This window comes from Seriola lalandi, unplaced genomic scaffold, assembly GCF_002814215.2.
Source record: "Seriola lalandi dorsalis isolate HSWRI2012SDOR001 ecotype SW California unplaced genomic scaffold, Sedor1 jcf7180002054883, whole genome shotgun sequence".
In the NCBI taxonomy this organism is placed as follows: domain Eukaryota; kingdom Metazoa; phylum Chordata; class Actinopteri; order Carangiformes; family Carangidae; genus Seriola; species Seriola lalandi.
Genome location: NW_019525658.1, coordinates 941,856 through 957,631, shown reverse-complemented (window position 1 = coordinate 957,631; position 15,776 = coordinate 941,856). Strand labels below are relative to the sequence as shown.

At 41.5% G+C, this 15,776-nt stretch overlaps 2 protein-coding genes across 2 annotated transcripts; both read left to right on the top strand.

Moving 5' to 3' along the window:
- Positions 1-765: 765 nt before the first annotated feature.
- ccn1l2 (cellular communication network factor 1, like 2) lies at positions 766-5,491 on the top strand. The gene is made up of 5 exons (XM_023397603.2): positions 766-1,031; positions 1,167-1,383; positions 2,297-2,653; positions 4,041-4,243; positions 4,472-5,491. The coding sequence occupies exons 1-5, from the start codon at positions 963-965 to the stop codon at positions 4,772-4,774; spliced, it is 1,149 nt and encodes a 382-aa protein (XP_023253371.1). The 5' UTR covers positions 766-962; the 3' UTR covers positions 4,775-5,491.
- Positions 5,492-11,220: 5,729 nt separating this feature from the next.
- On the top strand, positions 11,221-15,452 carry lmo4lb (LIM domain only 4-like b). Its single transcript, XM_023397562.2, has 5 exons — positions 11,221-11,578; positions 12,253-12,493; positions 12,599-12,695; positions 13,068-13,226; positions 14,214-15,452. The coding sequence occupies exons 2-5, from the start codon at positions 12,279-12,281 to the stop codon at positions 14,220-14,222; spliced, it is 480 nt and encodes a 159-aa protein (XP_023253330.1). The 5' UTR covers positions 11,221-11,578; positions 12,253-12,278; the 3' UTR covers positions 14,223-15,452.
- The last annotated feature ends 324 nt before the right edge of the window (positions 15,453-15,776 follow it).

Genomic DNA, 15,776 nt, shown 5'->3' with positions numbered 1-15,776 from the left:
ATATTTACACATTATCTTAACACGGCGTGATATAGGCTGATACTCAAATACTACTGCGTCTTCATCTTTTAAAAAACAACACCGTAGATGTACATTTCCTACGTTTCATGGCAGCGCGAGCCAAAGCTTAATGCGAGGACTTTCCTGCTCTCCAGCAAAACACTTTTTATGTGCCCCTGAGATGACAATGGGAATACAGAGGTTTTCCTACCAATCATGGGAACCTGAAGATAGGTCTGTGTTTCCTGGACTGCAGCCCATTAGGAAAGAGATGGAAGGAACACAGGATGTCCTGAGCACAGTCCCACAGTTCTGTGCGGTGGAAAGGACTGAGCCTGGTGGGTTGGACGAGCTGTTCACAGGGATTTTCTCCACATCACCACTCAACTAAGATGGAGTGGGATTCCCTACTCAGGTTTTCCATGACACCTGTCCTGCCTGTGCTTTCTCTTTTCTTCTGTGTAATACCTCTGGGTATGTGTGGCCTGAACTACAACATATTTTAATCACTGTTTGGTTGCCAGGATACACTAGTCACTATTAATTGTTAAAGATTTGCTTCCTGCATATATTTTGACACCTTGACGTTTCTCATCGAGGTCACATGACACAGTGATTGGTCAATGTTTGTCTGTTAGTATTTCACACCAGTGTATCTGCCACTTCATCCCTCTGGACCCCCTCCAGATGTCTGGAGAGGAGAGTCAGTGATGTCACTGCGGGGGCGGGGGCATTTGTGTATATAAGTACAGGGCCTGCACAGGGAGACCTCTCTGTGAGGCAGAGCTGAGCTGACACCAGGATACTGTAGATGAGCCAGCGACCTCTCAGACCTCTCTGGACTGTGGATACGCTTTCATCCTGCAGCTGATGATTGATGCTTCTTTTATTCTCAGGACTCTGGACAGTTCATCTGAGCGCCGTCTTCTTTATTCCTGTTTTTGTTGATCTGCTGCATCAGGATGTTTAACCCTGTCACTTTACAACAGCTCATCACCACCCTGTTTGTGCTCTGCGGTGCTGCAGTTATGGTGAGTCTCTGACCGGCTGCTTTTAAAGCTTCTCTGTGTTCATGTGTGTTTGTGAAGGTTCACTGTTTTCAATCTTTATGGCTAATGTTGGATGAGCTGTCCTCCATCCTGACCTGACCTCTGACCCTGACCCAGACTGCAGAGGGTGAGTGTCCATCTGAGTGCTCCTGTGCCCCCTCACCTCTGCTCTGCCCGCTGGGCGTCAGCTGGGTGACCGACCCCTGCGGCTGCTGTAAAGTGTGTGCGAGGCAGTTCAACGACGACTGCAGCGCCACCGAGCCCTGTGATCACATCAAGGGGCTACGCTGCCATCTTGGGGCTGGAGGAGATCCCAAGAGAGGACTGTGTCGAGGTGAGGGTGACACTGAGCAGGAACACACGATTCAACTCAACTAAGATGAAAGAACAAAACAGCTCTGGGTTTAAACCACAAAACATATCAGTAGTAAGGAAACTGTGCATCTTCTGAAAGTAAAACCTGCTTGTATGAAAAATAAAAATTGAATAAAAGTGATAAGTATTATAATAATAATGAAATAGCAAAATATAATATATTCACATATTTACATGTACATGTATATACAACAGACAGTATAATATAATATAATAGAAAGGTAGTTATTATAACATCAATTATTAGATATTAAAATCAAAATCCCTCAATAAATCTGAAAATCAAGAAAAAAAAATCCCTCATTGAACAGTTCATAACAGAAGGCAAACTGTTCGTGACCACTTCTTATAAGGAGGAAAAATATGGCTACCAGTCCAAATAAATCACAAGACAAATGACCAGTGTAAACAAAGATTTATATATTAAAGGAGTACTGATTTTCTTCCTGCTGCTCAGCCTGTGGGGAAATTTGTATAAAGTCTGAAGGAGAAAATAACCTAGTGATGTCATCAGGGTTATTTTGCAGAATACAAATATTCGTCATAAACTGGAGTTTTAAAGATGTGGACAGGGAGGATCAAATAAAGGGTGCATTATGGGAACTGTAGGATACAGGGCTTTTGTAGGTTGACATATAATAGGGACTGAAAGACTTGACAGCATGTTTCTGCCTCTGTTGCACAAGTTTGGACCATCCCTTCTTTATTCCTCAGTAGCACATCCCTTTAATTTAAAAAGCATGAAATCATGAACTATTCCCTTTAGAAAATGTATTCCTTCCCCAGTTTGACCCTACAGGCTGTGAGGTGTTAGATGTGTTTTCTAAAGCGTCCTCAGCTCTGTTTCCTGTTTTGTGTGTACGTGTTGACAGCTGAGGCCCAGGGTTTGCCCTGCGAGTTAAGTGGGCGGATGTACCAGCACGGCGAGGACTTTCAGCCCAACTGCGAGCACCAGTGCACCTGTATGGACGGGGTGGTGGGCTGCATGCCCCTCTGTCCCCACAAAGTGCCTCTACCCGACTGGCGCTGCTCGTGGCCCCGGCTGGCGCGGCCTGAGGGCGGCTGCTGCGAGGAGTGGTTGTGTGACGATGACAACCACATCAGTGAGGAGCCAGAGGAGCTGACACACACCTCCCTACCAGACGGCCAGCCCCTTCTCAACCACATCAGTGCCCTGGTGCCGGCCCCGCCTCAGCCCCCAGCTCTGACCAGAGGGGCCACGTTCAGAGGTAAACATTGCAGCATATCCCAGCAGAATACACTTTGTTGTGGTTTCAGAAAGGTTTTTAATTTCTGAAATTCAAAAATTTCTCAAATATCAATAACTTGCATTGAAGGGGAATTCTGTAATATTTGTTCCACACTGGTGCTCTAATGTCATGAAGTGAAGTTTCATCGGAAACAGAGATCATATTCAATTTCTGAGGTAGTTTCTACTTCTTAGCTTTCTTTTTAAAAAAAGTTATTTAAAAAAAATATCAAAAATATATATTTAGCCTAAATATGTTTCTTGTTTTAAATAAAATTTAAAGATTTAACCCTGAGAGAGAAAAGGTGAGGGGCAGTGTTTTCTTGCCAGTTAGATATACAGTTTTTGTTATACAGTTTATTATGTTGTAGACTAAATTGTAAATGGATGAAATTGCAATTTTGCAAATGTATAAAAAATCTGGAATTTAAAGCTCCATTCAGTCCAACTTTGTGATGTCACAACAAAGCAGTCACTAAGCCTCGCCCACCTGGACCCACCATTCAACTTGCAGGATTTGGTTTCTCTGAGTGTTTACCTGATATCTGCTATATTTTTATTGGATCACTCAGAAAACAGTAAGCCAATCAGAAGAGAGGCTCAGAGCCTCCTCTCTTCTGATTGGTTCACTGACCTGTTGTTACTAGAGCTCCAGAGAGAGGCCTGAGAGAGGAAAACTACACTGAGGTTTTGTGGTTCTTAGAACCACAAATATATCTTCTTATAGATCAACACTTCAAATAAAACACAGAAGAAGAGGAAAACATGGAACTTTAAATTCCTCCTTAATTCGGTATTTTGTAGAAGCCCCTTTTGGCAGTAAAAAGACCTTTGAGTCTTCTAGGGTAAGTCTCTTCAAGCTTAGTACACCTGGATTGGGCAGTTCATCCTCAGAACCTTGCTCATGGAGGTTATGAGCTCATGCACTGGCTGAGAAGGAGCATATCCCGAATAAATGAGTTCAAGTAGATGGTGGAGACAAAGACTCTCTCTGAGAGGTGAAACGTCTCCAAGCATCTACAACCAAGTTCAGTTTCCCTCAGTTCAGCTCGTCTTGGATAAAATTGAAACGGCTTCTCCTCAGGGGATCATGAATGTGCTCAGTGCATAAAACTGCTACCTTCACATCAGAGTTTGCGATTCATTTTAATCTGGCATTAACAGCAGAATCTTTATGATTCATCCTGGGGACCTTAAATGTCCACAGCTAATTGCATGAAAATGTGTTGTGGACTTGTAAACATATCACCAAAACAACTGACTGACATCTCTAATCTCAGCTTTTTCGAGGCCATGAATGTATGGATAGAATTAATGAATCTTTACAAATATCAATGTTTGATTGTCTTTCTTTGTCTCTGTCACAGAGATGGTGTCCTTCCCCATGTCTGAGTTATTGCTCAAATCCAGCTGTTTCCCACAAACCACTGCATGGACTGAGTGCTCCACCACATGTGGGATGGGCATTTCAAGTCGCGTGACCAATGACAACCAAGACTGTCGGCTGGTCCGAGAAACCAGACTGTGCCAGGTCCAACAATGTGAGCTGCGGCTTCCTGTAGCTAGCAAGGTATGCTAAGAATCAGGCCCATTAGGAAATGAAAGAATATTGGAGATAAACAGAGCAGTAGGATTTAAAGGGTATTATATTACAAAGCAGTCCAGTACTGGTAGTGAACTGGCTTTGAGATGATGTGTTTGTCAGTTAAAGTCCTATGTTGAAGTTAATATGATTTTCACTCATGTATAAAGAATAAATAAATTAGTAAACACTGACGAAAATCTGTTTGTCGTCCAGAAAGGGAAGAAGTGTCAGCGAACCGTCCGACCACAGCAACCAGTTAGTATCACCTTCGCCGGATGCTCAACAGCACCGCGGTACCGCCCTCGCACCTGTGGGACTTGCACTGATGACCGCTGTTGTACACCCTCCCTCTCCCGTACCGTGCGCCTTCATTTCCACTGTCCTGATGGGGAGAGTTTCTACAGGAACGTCATGTGGATACAGCGCTGCAGCTGCAGCTCGAGCTGTCGCACGCACAGCGAGGCCTCCAGCCCTTCAGTCAGCCTCCACAACGACATCCACACCTTCAGGCACTGAGGCGACTCATTATGCCCTGCCCCTGCCCGACACACTGGCCGCAGACTCTGCACCTATCCGCAGCCTATCCCATGCTTCCCTGTCAGTCAGATGGGTGGGGACCTCTGAGTTCCTGCCACCAAACTCCCTTCCCCACAACCAGGCAACACAATTTCTAGCACTTTAAGCATCCTGCCATGATAATGTCAGTTTGCCCACACTAGAGGGGTGTTACCTCTCTAGTACCAGGGCAGCACTGAGGACGACATACAGCATTTTACTGTGTCAGACTGCTGGCGGAGACTTCTAACTTTTATTTATTTGTCACTTTGTGTAATCGTCATTATTTTGAATCAGGGTGGAAGAACGAGATGACATGAGACATTCATCAGAGAATATAGGGACTGTGTGTGTGTGTGTGTGTGTGTGTGTGTGTGTGTTTCGCTCATTATCCTACCACAGCATATAGTTAAAAACATTCAGTGTATATAGATATAGACTTCACTGTCAATGGTGGAGTGGTAAATTCTAGGATCACCTCATTTTTCGGGGTGTGATTTTATTTTAGTTGATTGGTGGGTTGGGGGGGGGGGGGGGGTCCTAGTGCCCCTCCCAGCATGTTGTTCAGGTGAGTCCTTCAGATTGTACATACAACGCTTTATTTCAAGGGCGCAAATGATGCTATGAGACATATACTGTAAACTCCTGTACATCTAATAAAAACATATCAACCTGTGATCCGTCTTATTTTTTGGCTAATGTTTGAATGAAATGAGGTTTGAGAATTTTTTGATTCTCTATCTCCATTATGTTCCTACTACAGTGCAGCTGCTACAATGGTTAAAAAAAAATGTTTTTTCATGATCATTTCATTGATCATATTCAAATTCAGTCTAGACATAGAATCTATAGTGAAAGTTCATGTTGCTGGCATGATGTCACTATGACATCATCAGGTCTTTTCTGTGTCTGTTTTTGCTGTGAGACTTGTCATATGTGAAAAATAGGTGAGACACAGAATCTCTAGACCATGTGCTGCAGCTGTGAGGCATGAGATGCACGTGTCACGCAGGCAGTGTGCCACTGTATCCCATTAACATGTGCGCCGTAATGAAAACCAAGACGTTCTGTAGCTGCCACAAATCCACTGTGTTCCTGGCCGTAGTTCTGCTAATATTAGTTAATAAAGCAAAGTATTGGACAAATTGAAATTTTGGCCCGATGGTCTTGCTGGAGTAAAGGTCAGAGGATCACAAAAGTTATTACAGGGAGAATTCAATGTCTGAATGAAATTTCATGGCAATACATCCAATGGTTGTGGAAACATTTAACCAAAAATGTCAACTTCATGGCTGTACTATGGAAAAGTCATTTGCCTTCATCCTCTGGGGAACATGAATGTCTGCACAGAATTACATTGTAATCCATCCAGTACTTGTGGAGATACTTCAGTTTGGACCAAAGTCGTGGACAGACTGACACAGCAGCTAATGAGGCTGAAGTAAGTGACTTTCTCTCACTCACTCATTCACTCACTCACACACGATGCACTCGCTTGTTATGGGATTCATCGCAGTGAATTCATCACATTACAGTATACAATTTTGCAACGGCACTTTTTCAAGGTATTTATCAAGTTTCCTTCCTGTCTCTAGGCCTCCTCACAGGACCCCTGGACATGACTGGATGATGGTAGTTGATGGTAGTTTTCTACCTGTTGAGTTACACTGGGAATCTACTAACAAAACAACAAAGGTTGGTTGCTGAATGCTGAATGTCTAAAAGAAAATAAAGTATTTTATTCCACATTGAAACTGTGGTTCTGTCAGCCATGATACATGCTTCCTATACCACTGTCATCGCCTCACGACTTTTTGTTCTAACAGTGGATCATCAGTGACTCTCTTACCACTGAGCTCCTCACTCCACATTTTCAGAGCTCTGGGTCCACGTTGCCTCGCAGCCTTACACAATGATCCGGCTGCCTCTGTAGCACAAACATTACGGTGGACTCCTAAATTCCTCACCCTGGCCTCTGCCTCCCTCTGAGAGGAGGAAGGAACACTCTGACCTCCTGTCTGCCCCATCAGACCCCAGTCAGTGGTGTGTGCTGCTGCTCTACTAATTCTTCAGTCTCCACTTTTAATTGGACATAGATATTTAGTGTTTGGGATCATAATTGAAGCAGTGTATTAACTGCTTGGTGGGTACTACATTATGTATCAGAGGGGGGTGCTGGAGGAACACTGTTGAACTGTTAAAAATTGAAAAGATTCATTCTTTGCGGAGTGTAAAGGTGTTCGGTGCTCAGGTGTTTCAAATTTGGACCTTATGGTGCCAGTAGAAGTGGCTCATCAGGGCACCATGACTATGTGTAGGTAATGTCATGGTAATGTCGTAATCCTCTGGACCGTGGTGTTGGGTGGATGGACAGAGCAGTGAAAGGTCCGATGTCATTTGGCCACAACTTTAAGTGGTGTAAAAATATTTAAAGTCTGTATTCGATACTCAAATATTAAAACATGAGGCAGGAATTGCCCCATGGTCCCACCAAATGCTCTGCCCCTCCAAATCGTTCCACTTCATCCCAAAATTAAAAAAATAACTGAAAAGTATTTTATTTTGTCCTTGTCAATTTGACTTATCATAAACATGCCACATTAAAATACTCAAAATGTATTTATATCTGATTGGTTGGTGTGGCCATATAAAAACTGCATACAGTAGGGAGAGCAGTTACTTCTCTACTGTCACTCTCAGTGACTTGATGAGAATAGCCTGGTTTTAGTTTTAGTTAATCCATGAGATTTAGTCTCTAGCTCTGATTTGTGGTTTTTGGGATTATTCATCGTCAATCATTTCAATCACCTTCTAATACCATTACTGTAAGAATCCATCTGAAATTCACTGACACCCCCCCCCCCCCCCCCCCCCTTTCTGCAACACACTACTCCAAAACTCCATGACAACCCAGTACCTGAGGACTCAGAAGGCAGAGAAAATAGAGCCTCAGGTTAAAGGATTGCTCCACATTATAATGACGGGGCTTCCTAAGTGACTGTCTTGGCAGCTTGTGGTGCTGTGATGCTGCACGGTAGTTTGCTTTGGCTGGGAAACCAGACTCGAAGTTACAGGTGTCGTCCAGCCTCACAGAGAGCTGTAACTTTCAGCATGGGCTTGACCTTTTTATATACAGTCCATGGGCATTACGGAGGATCAGGAAATATGTCAGAAATCAACAGGGCCTCACAGAGTAGTGTAAGTTTGCCCGGGTTTCCACACTGACCACAGCGGAGGAAACTCCACCCCCCCCCCAGCCCCCCCCTCTGTGCTCTGAAAAAGGATGTATCAAAGTTGTTCCTCTTCAACACAATGTGGGACAATAACACGTCTTCATTGGCTTGTTGTTCTGAAAATGAACGTGATGAACATGACTCACAGCTGACACGGTTTATGGAACTAAAGTCAGTATTTACACAAAGGATCCTGTTTAAATTAAGGGTTCATAGTTGATTAATCACCATGACATCAACACTCATTCAAAAGACTACAACTAAAATTACAGCTGAGGCTGATGGGAACGTCAATAGTTTTGCAGGTATTTGGTCAAATTTAATTTTTGAAGTCAGAAAAATTTTCATAGTTATGATATTTTAGTCAGGAGGAAAGTATCAGATGGACAGACTGACATTGGTATCATACAAAATTATTACTTGACATTACATGATTCACAGCACGTGTGTGTGTGTGTGTGTGGGGGGGGGGGGTTGTGAATGAAAATATGGGACAAATTGCATTCAGACTTCTATACACTGCGGGTGAAATAAGATGCAGTGAGCACTCGATCAGTCAGAAATGTTCAGCACTGCAGACCACACCCCCCAAATGTCCTGAACCCTTGGAAAGTACTACCCCCCCAACCAGGTACCTTTTTGGGTGTCGATCATTTATCCCGAAACTAAATTAAGACCCTGGTTCCTGTGGTTAAAACGAGCATAGTTCCTCAAAAGGTTCCTGGGGAAAATTCCTACGGTGGAAATGCAACTTAAATGAATATGTGCTTTTGCTTTTGATTAACCTTATTCAAACAAAACTGTTATAAATGAATTTTCATAATTCTGAAATAATGACTTTTCAGGTGCGTATCTATCTATATTTTACACATTGTATGTTTCTCTGTTGATATTTCAGATACTACCACTACTGCACATTTGGCACTGCCAGCACTGCTGCTAATCAGAACTGCAACTACTATTTAATCTGTTATGCAATCAATTTAAAGGTCGCATGTGTAAGACTTGAAATGGATGAACTTTGGAGACTCCCTGTGGTGGTATCAAGAACTACACAGGGGCAGTGTCTCAGTGTCTCTGGATCAAATCTGTGGGACAATGACCCGGCAAAAGATCAGAAATTACAGACTACATCAGTTTTCATGGAGATAGATAGATAGATAGATAGATAGATAGATAGATAGATAGATAGATAGATAGATAGATAGATAGATAGATAGATAGATAGATAGATAGATAGATAGATACTTTATTTGTCCCCTAGGGGAAATTCATGTGTATTGTTGTTTTGTACACACATCACATTGAAATTTTAATTTTAAAAATTAAATGATGCTATAGTCACGTATTTGTTTTATCTTGACACAATGAGGATGTTTATGATGCTTTAAGTTTTCTGTCTCTAGACTCGTCTAACCTTTCAGTTCACACCTGTGTTAATGTAGACATGACAGCTGCTAACTGAGTTTCTGTCAAAAACTTTCAAAATAAAAAAGGTTATGAAATAATCACGATTGTTCTTTAGTAGTCACAGTTTGAAACCACAACTCCACAACCTTCAGTGGAAATGATACAGTAATTTATACCAATTCATATTATTTCTTAGAGTCAATGTAATAATAATTGTGGTAGAGTTAATGTCATAAACATGCGAGTGCTTCAGAAAACAACAAAAGAAGAAATAAAACAGACAAAAACTTTAAAAAATATTACATTTTTAACATATTTCTGCAACACAAAATTTAAGAGGTTAATTTGAAGGTGCAACTCAGTTGTAAAACCTAATATAGGCCTATTAATCTATGTAAAAAATGAAAAATAAACCCGACCACTGACATTTGAGGACAAGAATTTCAAGCGCGGCTCCTGCTGTTTTGTTTTTCACTAATTCTGTCTTCTCTAACCTCATGTACCAGAGTGTACAGTGGAAACCATATCTGCTCTTAATATTATAGGATGCTGTCCTCTACTGGAACTTAGCTGGACGTGCAGCAGTGTGGCAGCTTAATGTAATGAGACCTACAACCTACAGAGACCGGTCTGTTGATGAAGTGACTGAATAAATCCTGAACCTTCAGTAGTGCTACTTTGACATTCCTTTCAGATTTAAAAAAAAAAAAATCGAAAGTGTGCTTATCATATTCTGCACTCCATCTTTATCAATGTACAAGTATGATTGTTTGGCTTTATTGCTTTATTTGGCCAGATAATATCTGATATTTCAATGAGTGTCAAAAACAAACAAAACAAAACAAAAAAATGGATGGAAGGATGAGATATTGACTTGCAGAAACACATTCACATGTTCGAACATACACCATTTCCTTAAGCCCATACGCCCTAAATAAAGAATGTATGAGGTGTTGGATATCAATAAATTTCTGACTTTGATGTTTACCTTTAAATCACTGTTTCTGTGTAAAATATTTTTTGTCAACATGTGAAGAACCTTTTCACAACCTTTTAACATATCAAAGCATCTTTGTATTAACTTTTTGGAAATTTGCTTTTTTAATAGTGACTGGTTATACATTTAAATCATACGTCGAGTATACTGATAAGAAAAGGAACACAGATTTTGATAAATGTAAAAAGAAAAAAAAGAGAGTCCCATATTTGACAGTTTAAATCCTTTTTGGAGCTTTGGACTTCGGCACCACAGTTCCCACTCTTTAATTTGTCCATGATTGACTATAATGCTTTTACTTTCTGTTTGATAAATGTATAGCACTTTGAAAATAAATCCATTGAATCTCTGAATCTTATAATCATTTAAACACATGAGAATTTTGAGCAAGATATCTGAGTAAATTGTTAATTAATTTCATTTTAAATGTTCATATCTGATTAACAAAGTGATGTTGGACATTTATCAAAATGTTTTTGAAACCCATTTTCTCCAAGTACATATATTTACAGTATCAAAGATTTCCATCCATGAAAACTATAAAACAAACACCGTGGCTTAAATGCTGTTTCCCATGTTAATACCGCGCGCACACTGGGTAACACCCTACGGAGAGCTTAAGGGAAGTGGATGTGCATATTAATAAGCCACTATAAACTCATAAATCATTTTGACTGTGGCCACGCCCCTTGTACTCCCATTGGCTGCCGCACGCTTCATGTGGGCTGAGTCCCCTCTCGGCAATTTAAATAACCCCTTGCGCAATTTGATGAATAGTGTCGCTGTCAAAAGCGATAGAAGCAAATGAAGGTATGTTGAAAGACGGACAGCGGTAACACAGAGGAGAGGGGGAGAAGCTGCGTCATGTCTCCAGCTCACGGTCAGGCCGACGTGTAGTTATTTATGAGCGGAGCTGGATGTCGGGGAGAGTTTGCTCAACTGTTACCGTCACCGAGCCGTCCCGGGCTTTACGTTGTGTTGCTTTGCCATTTTAACGGAGTGCCATGGAGACCAGTCAGTTCTAAGTGCTGTTTTACAACAACTCCAAGCGACGCGAGGTTCTTGTGAATATCCTTCCGCCTCATCAAACTTCAGCACAGGAGGAAAAACCTTTGGCTCGACGAGGTAACGTGTCTCTTCCTTTTCCTCTTTTTTTCCCTCCATTTCTGAATAAAGCTTTCCTTTAAGCTAGCTCAACCCGGAGCTAAACAGCGTGTCAGTGAAGCTAACATAATGGAGATAGTGTGTTAACACAGAAACAGTAAATGCAATATAAGAAAATACTTTTATAATGCGAGTATCACATCTTGTCTCAATGCTGGCACTCTTTCAAAAGTCCCACCCCCCCTTCCCTGTTTCACACACACACACGCACACACACACACACACACACACACATCAAAATACACTGGTGACATAATGTTTATGCCCACCCACCCCCGAAAAATCTACACTATATTCTTCTTATGTCAAATTATTTTTGATATATATATATATATATATATATATAATATGATCCTTTCTTGTATTGATCAGCCTGCCAGTGTTAGGGTCAACCTGTTACAGGTCTTAAAGTAAGTTACAGTCTTTCTGAAGGAAAGAGCTGATGTGTGTGTGGCCGTAAATACAATAAACCCCTCTTTGTAGTTACATCTACACACACATCAGACGTGCTGTTTTACAAATATTGCAGAATCACAGAAATGATTCTTTTAAGAGTAGTTAAGCAACACATGAGTGTTCCTGTGATAAAGTGAACAAAGCTGGATCCAGTCCTCACACCTGTTTCATATGTCCAGGAGCCTCCAAGGAGCCACATCACAACATGGTGAACAGCCAAGCGTCAGGCGTACCACCGGCCCCCAGGTCGTGCGCAGGATGCGGAGGGAAGATCGCTGACCGCTTCCTACTCTTTTCCATGGAGCGCTACTGGCACACTCGCTGCCTTAAGTGCTCTTGCTGCCAAGCCCAGCTGGGGGACATTGGCACCACCTGCTACAGCAAAGGGGGCATGATTCTGTGTCGGAGCGACTACATCAGGTGAGAGGAAGGAAGAGGTGGAGGAGCGGGAGGAGGAGAGGAAGCTCCTGGTTTTATATTTTGGAGGCTGTACAGACTGAGCAATCTGTGTTTTTGTGTTTGCAGACTGTTCGGGCACAGTGGGGCGTGCAGCGCCTGCGGCCAGTCTATCCCAGCCAACGAAATGGTAATGAGGGCGCAGGGTAATGTTTACCACCTCAAGGTAAATCCCAAGCTCTCGCATTAATGTGTCTTTGTCTCATGCTTCTTGTTTGACAGAAAAATTGAGAGAGAGATTTGGTGAGAAGGGAGGATCAGTCCCCTCATTGTCAGGAGAGAAAGGAATTGTGCCCTCCATCTTTTTTTGTCTTGTGATGTAATTTTTAAAATTAGTTTGAGAGAGCTTTAAAAGTGTTTTTACAAAACATTGGACTGCAGTGTTTCATATTTTACTTAATATTTATTAAACCAGTGTCAGTTTCTCTGCACAATTTGTCTTGAATTTTTGAGCAAAAAAGAGGTTAATGTAAAGTGATTTTATGCCCGTATAATTGTGCTGTAGTGACCTGAATTTGATCTGTTTTCACCTCTGCAGTGCTTCAGCTGCGCCACCTGTAGAAACAGACTGATGCCCGGCGATCGCTTCCATTACATCAATGGTACAATCTTCTGTGAGCACGACAGACCCGGCGCTGCCTTGCTCAACAGCCATCTGCCTCCACTTCAGAGCAACTCTGTGCTGACAGACCAGAAGGTAAATAAAAGGGTTGCTGACGTGATGCCACAGAGAGCCATCTGTATTTACAGCAGAGTGTGAATTGTTCTTACATGAATATCACTGTGCTCTAATGTGAATAACATAATCTGTTGATTCTCCTCTGGGACAATGGCTGCCACAGCAGGAGATTCTATTAATATAGAAAAAATGGTGCAGCAATGTGGGTAAAAATGTGACAACAGAAGAATCAGAGGTGCCATTTTTATAAAGTGAACAACAGTGCTTGCACTAAAAAAAATTGTAAGTCTGAAAAATAACAGTAGAAATTTTTTGCTGCTTTTTACTTTTTACCGTGCTACATTTATCTGAGAGCTGAGTCACTAATTTCTCTATTTCATACAAACAACATCATTAGTTTATAAAACACATGGTTCAGATGAAACTCCACAGGATGTTTAAAGTAGCTCCACCTAGACAAGATGTCACATTAAAATACAGCATAAACAGTAAAGCATCATTAATAATAATTCAATATTATAATATATAATAACACAAACTGACAAGCTGCATAGTGAGCACATTCATTTTTCAATGTAGAGTCTGCCTTAAATTCTTGCTAACTTTTACTTAAGTATCATTTAGTTTAACTTAATTTTTTCTTAAATAAAATCAGAGACTCAAAAACTGAATTCTATTCGGTACCTGAACTGGAAAATATCTTTAAATTTTACTTTGATAAGCTGCTACTCTTGATGACTAGTACATTATTATAATCTAAGAAATGATTTAATGTCATATTATATTCTGTTTTAGGTCAATTTATCTTCAAATATATATATTTAAGATATATTTACATTCAAACATGGATTTCATTGTATTTTTTTATGAGGTTTTTAAATGAACTTTAATTTGAAATGAAGAGAACACTTGAATAAGAAGGAAACAAACAGAAACAGCTGTGCAGATGGATGTTAAGTGTGTGTTGTGGCAGTGACCCTCGCCTTCTCCCTCTTTGCTCTGCAGGTTTGCTGAGTGGCAGCAGTGCATGTGTCGCCCTCGCCTTTTCTCCTGAACTTCACTTCTCCTCGTTGCACTCCTCCTCCTCCTCCTCCTCTTCTCCTGTTGCTATCGCCGTTGTTGTGGATTTTCATCACCACCTCGCCTCTCTTCCCACAGAGAGGACGCAGTTTCTCACCAACACGTCCCGTCCGAAACTGTGTCAGAGACTCAATATGCCGCATACAAAAGTCACATTTATGTTGTGTTCGATATTAAAGTGGTCTGTGCATCAGGCAAAGACTCACAGTGTGTGTGGACTGCGATGGCAAAAGTCTCCTTCAGGACTAACTGAAAGCTCAAGGGAAAAAAAACGGCGATGAAAGCCAAGCACCAACTGGAAGAGGGAACAAAAGATGTTTAAATGAATGTTTGATGGACTGCTGTAAAATGACTGTGAAAGCTTTGCTTATGCCATGTGGCATTATTTCCCCTGAGCGTCAGTGTTTTTAATGAACTCTTGATCTCTCTCTTCTATATGTTAATCTGAGATCTTACACACTGAGGATTGAATGTAAAATTGTGGGGTGTCAGACAAAATCCAGAGTATCTGAAAATGTCCAGACATAGGAATGAATTTCCACCAGAGACTTTTTTTAAGCACTCAAGGAAAACACAAATCTAATATTTTGCTGTTACCTGTGATTATACTTCAGACGCCCTGAACAACTGAAACAATCCAGTGAAGGTTTTTGCTTTTTTTCTGTGGACTTTTATTTCTTTATCAGATGCCTGTTCAGTGTGTGGAGTTAACAAAAAAATCCTATTAAAATGATTTTCCTGTAACACGTTGCAAAGTGAGCTGAGGTCATTTTGAAGCCCCTTAGCGGCATTAGAGTGACATTGTATTGCGTGGTACCTAGCATGGTGGATGTGGCTGACTCTCCCACTCTCTTTAACCCTGTATGGAGAAAACATGCCTGATTACCCTGAGGAATGGAATTAGGAGGCTTGAGCTCTGACCATTTACAGAAGCAATTAAACATGAGCCCTGTATCTTTGCCTCTGGAGCTCCTGTGGGGCTGAACTTGTGGCATATCCCGTGGCTGACTGGCTCGGTGGCTGCCTGCCTGCCTGTCTCTAATAAAGCCTAATCTTAAAGCGGGCTAATTAAAGGGGAGTGGCCCCCTCTACATCCAAGGCACTTGAAACAATCTGATGTATTTACTCTTTACCATGTTCCAATTAAAGCTCCTACACAGCCTGGTTTGTTTCCCCTCACAGCTCTTTGTTCTCTGCCACTCTGCATGGATTCTGAAAATTATTTTCTTGAGCTGCATCTAATTTGCTCAAACTCAGTGTGCTTTTTCAAAGCTATGTAAAAAGTCTCCATACCATCAGCGCTCAGGAGTTAATCTTAGTGTGATAGCAGTGGTGGAGTGTGTAGTGTGCAAGAAGCAGAAGATAGCATCTGCTCTACTTTCACACCTTGCTTGGGAGCATGGCAGTCATCAAACTTGCACCTTAATGCGCTTAGCTATTTCAAAAAGTCCCACTTGTCATGGTAGGTGCTGATACTGCATCAATTAT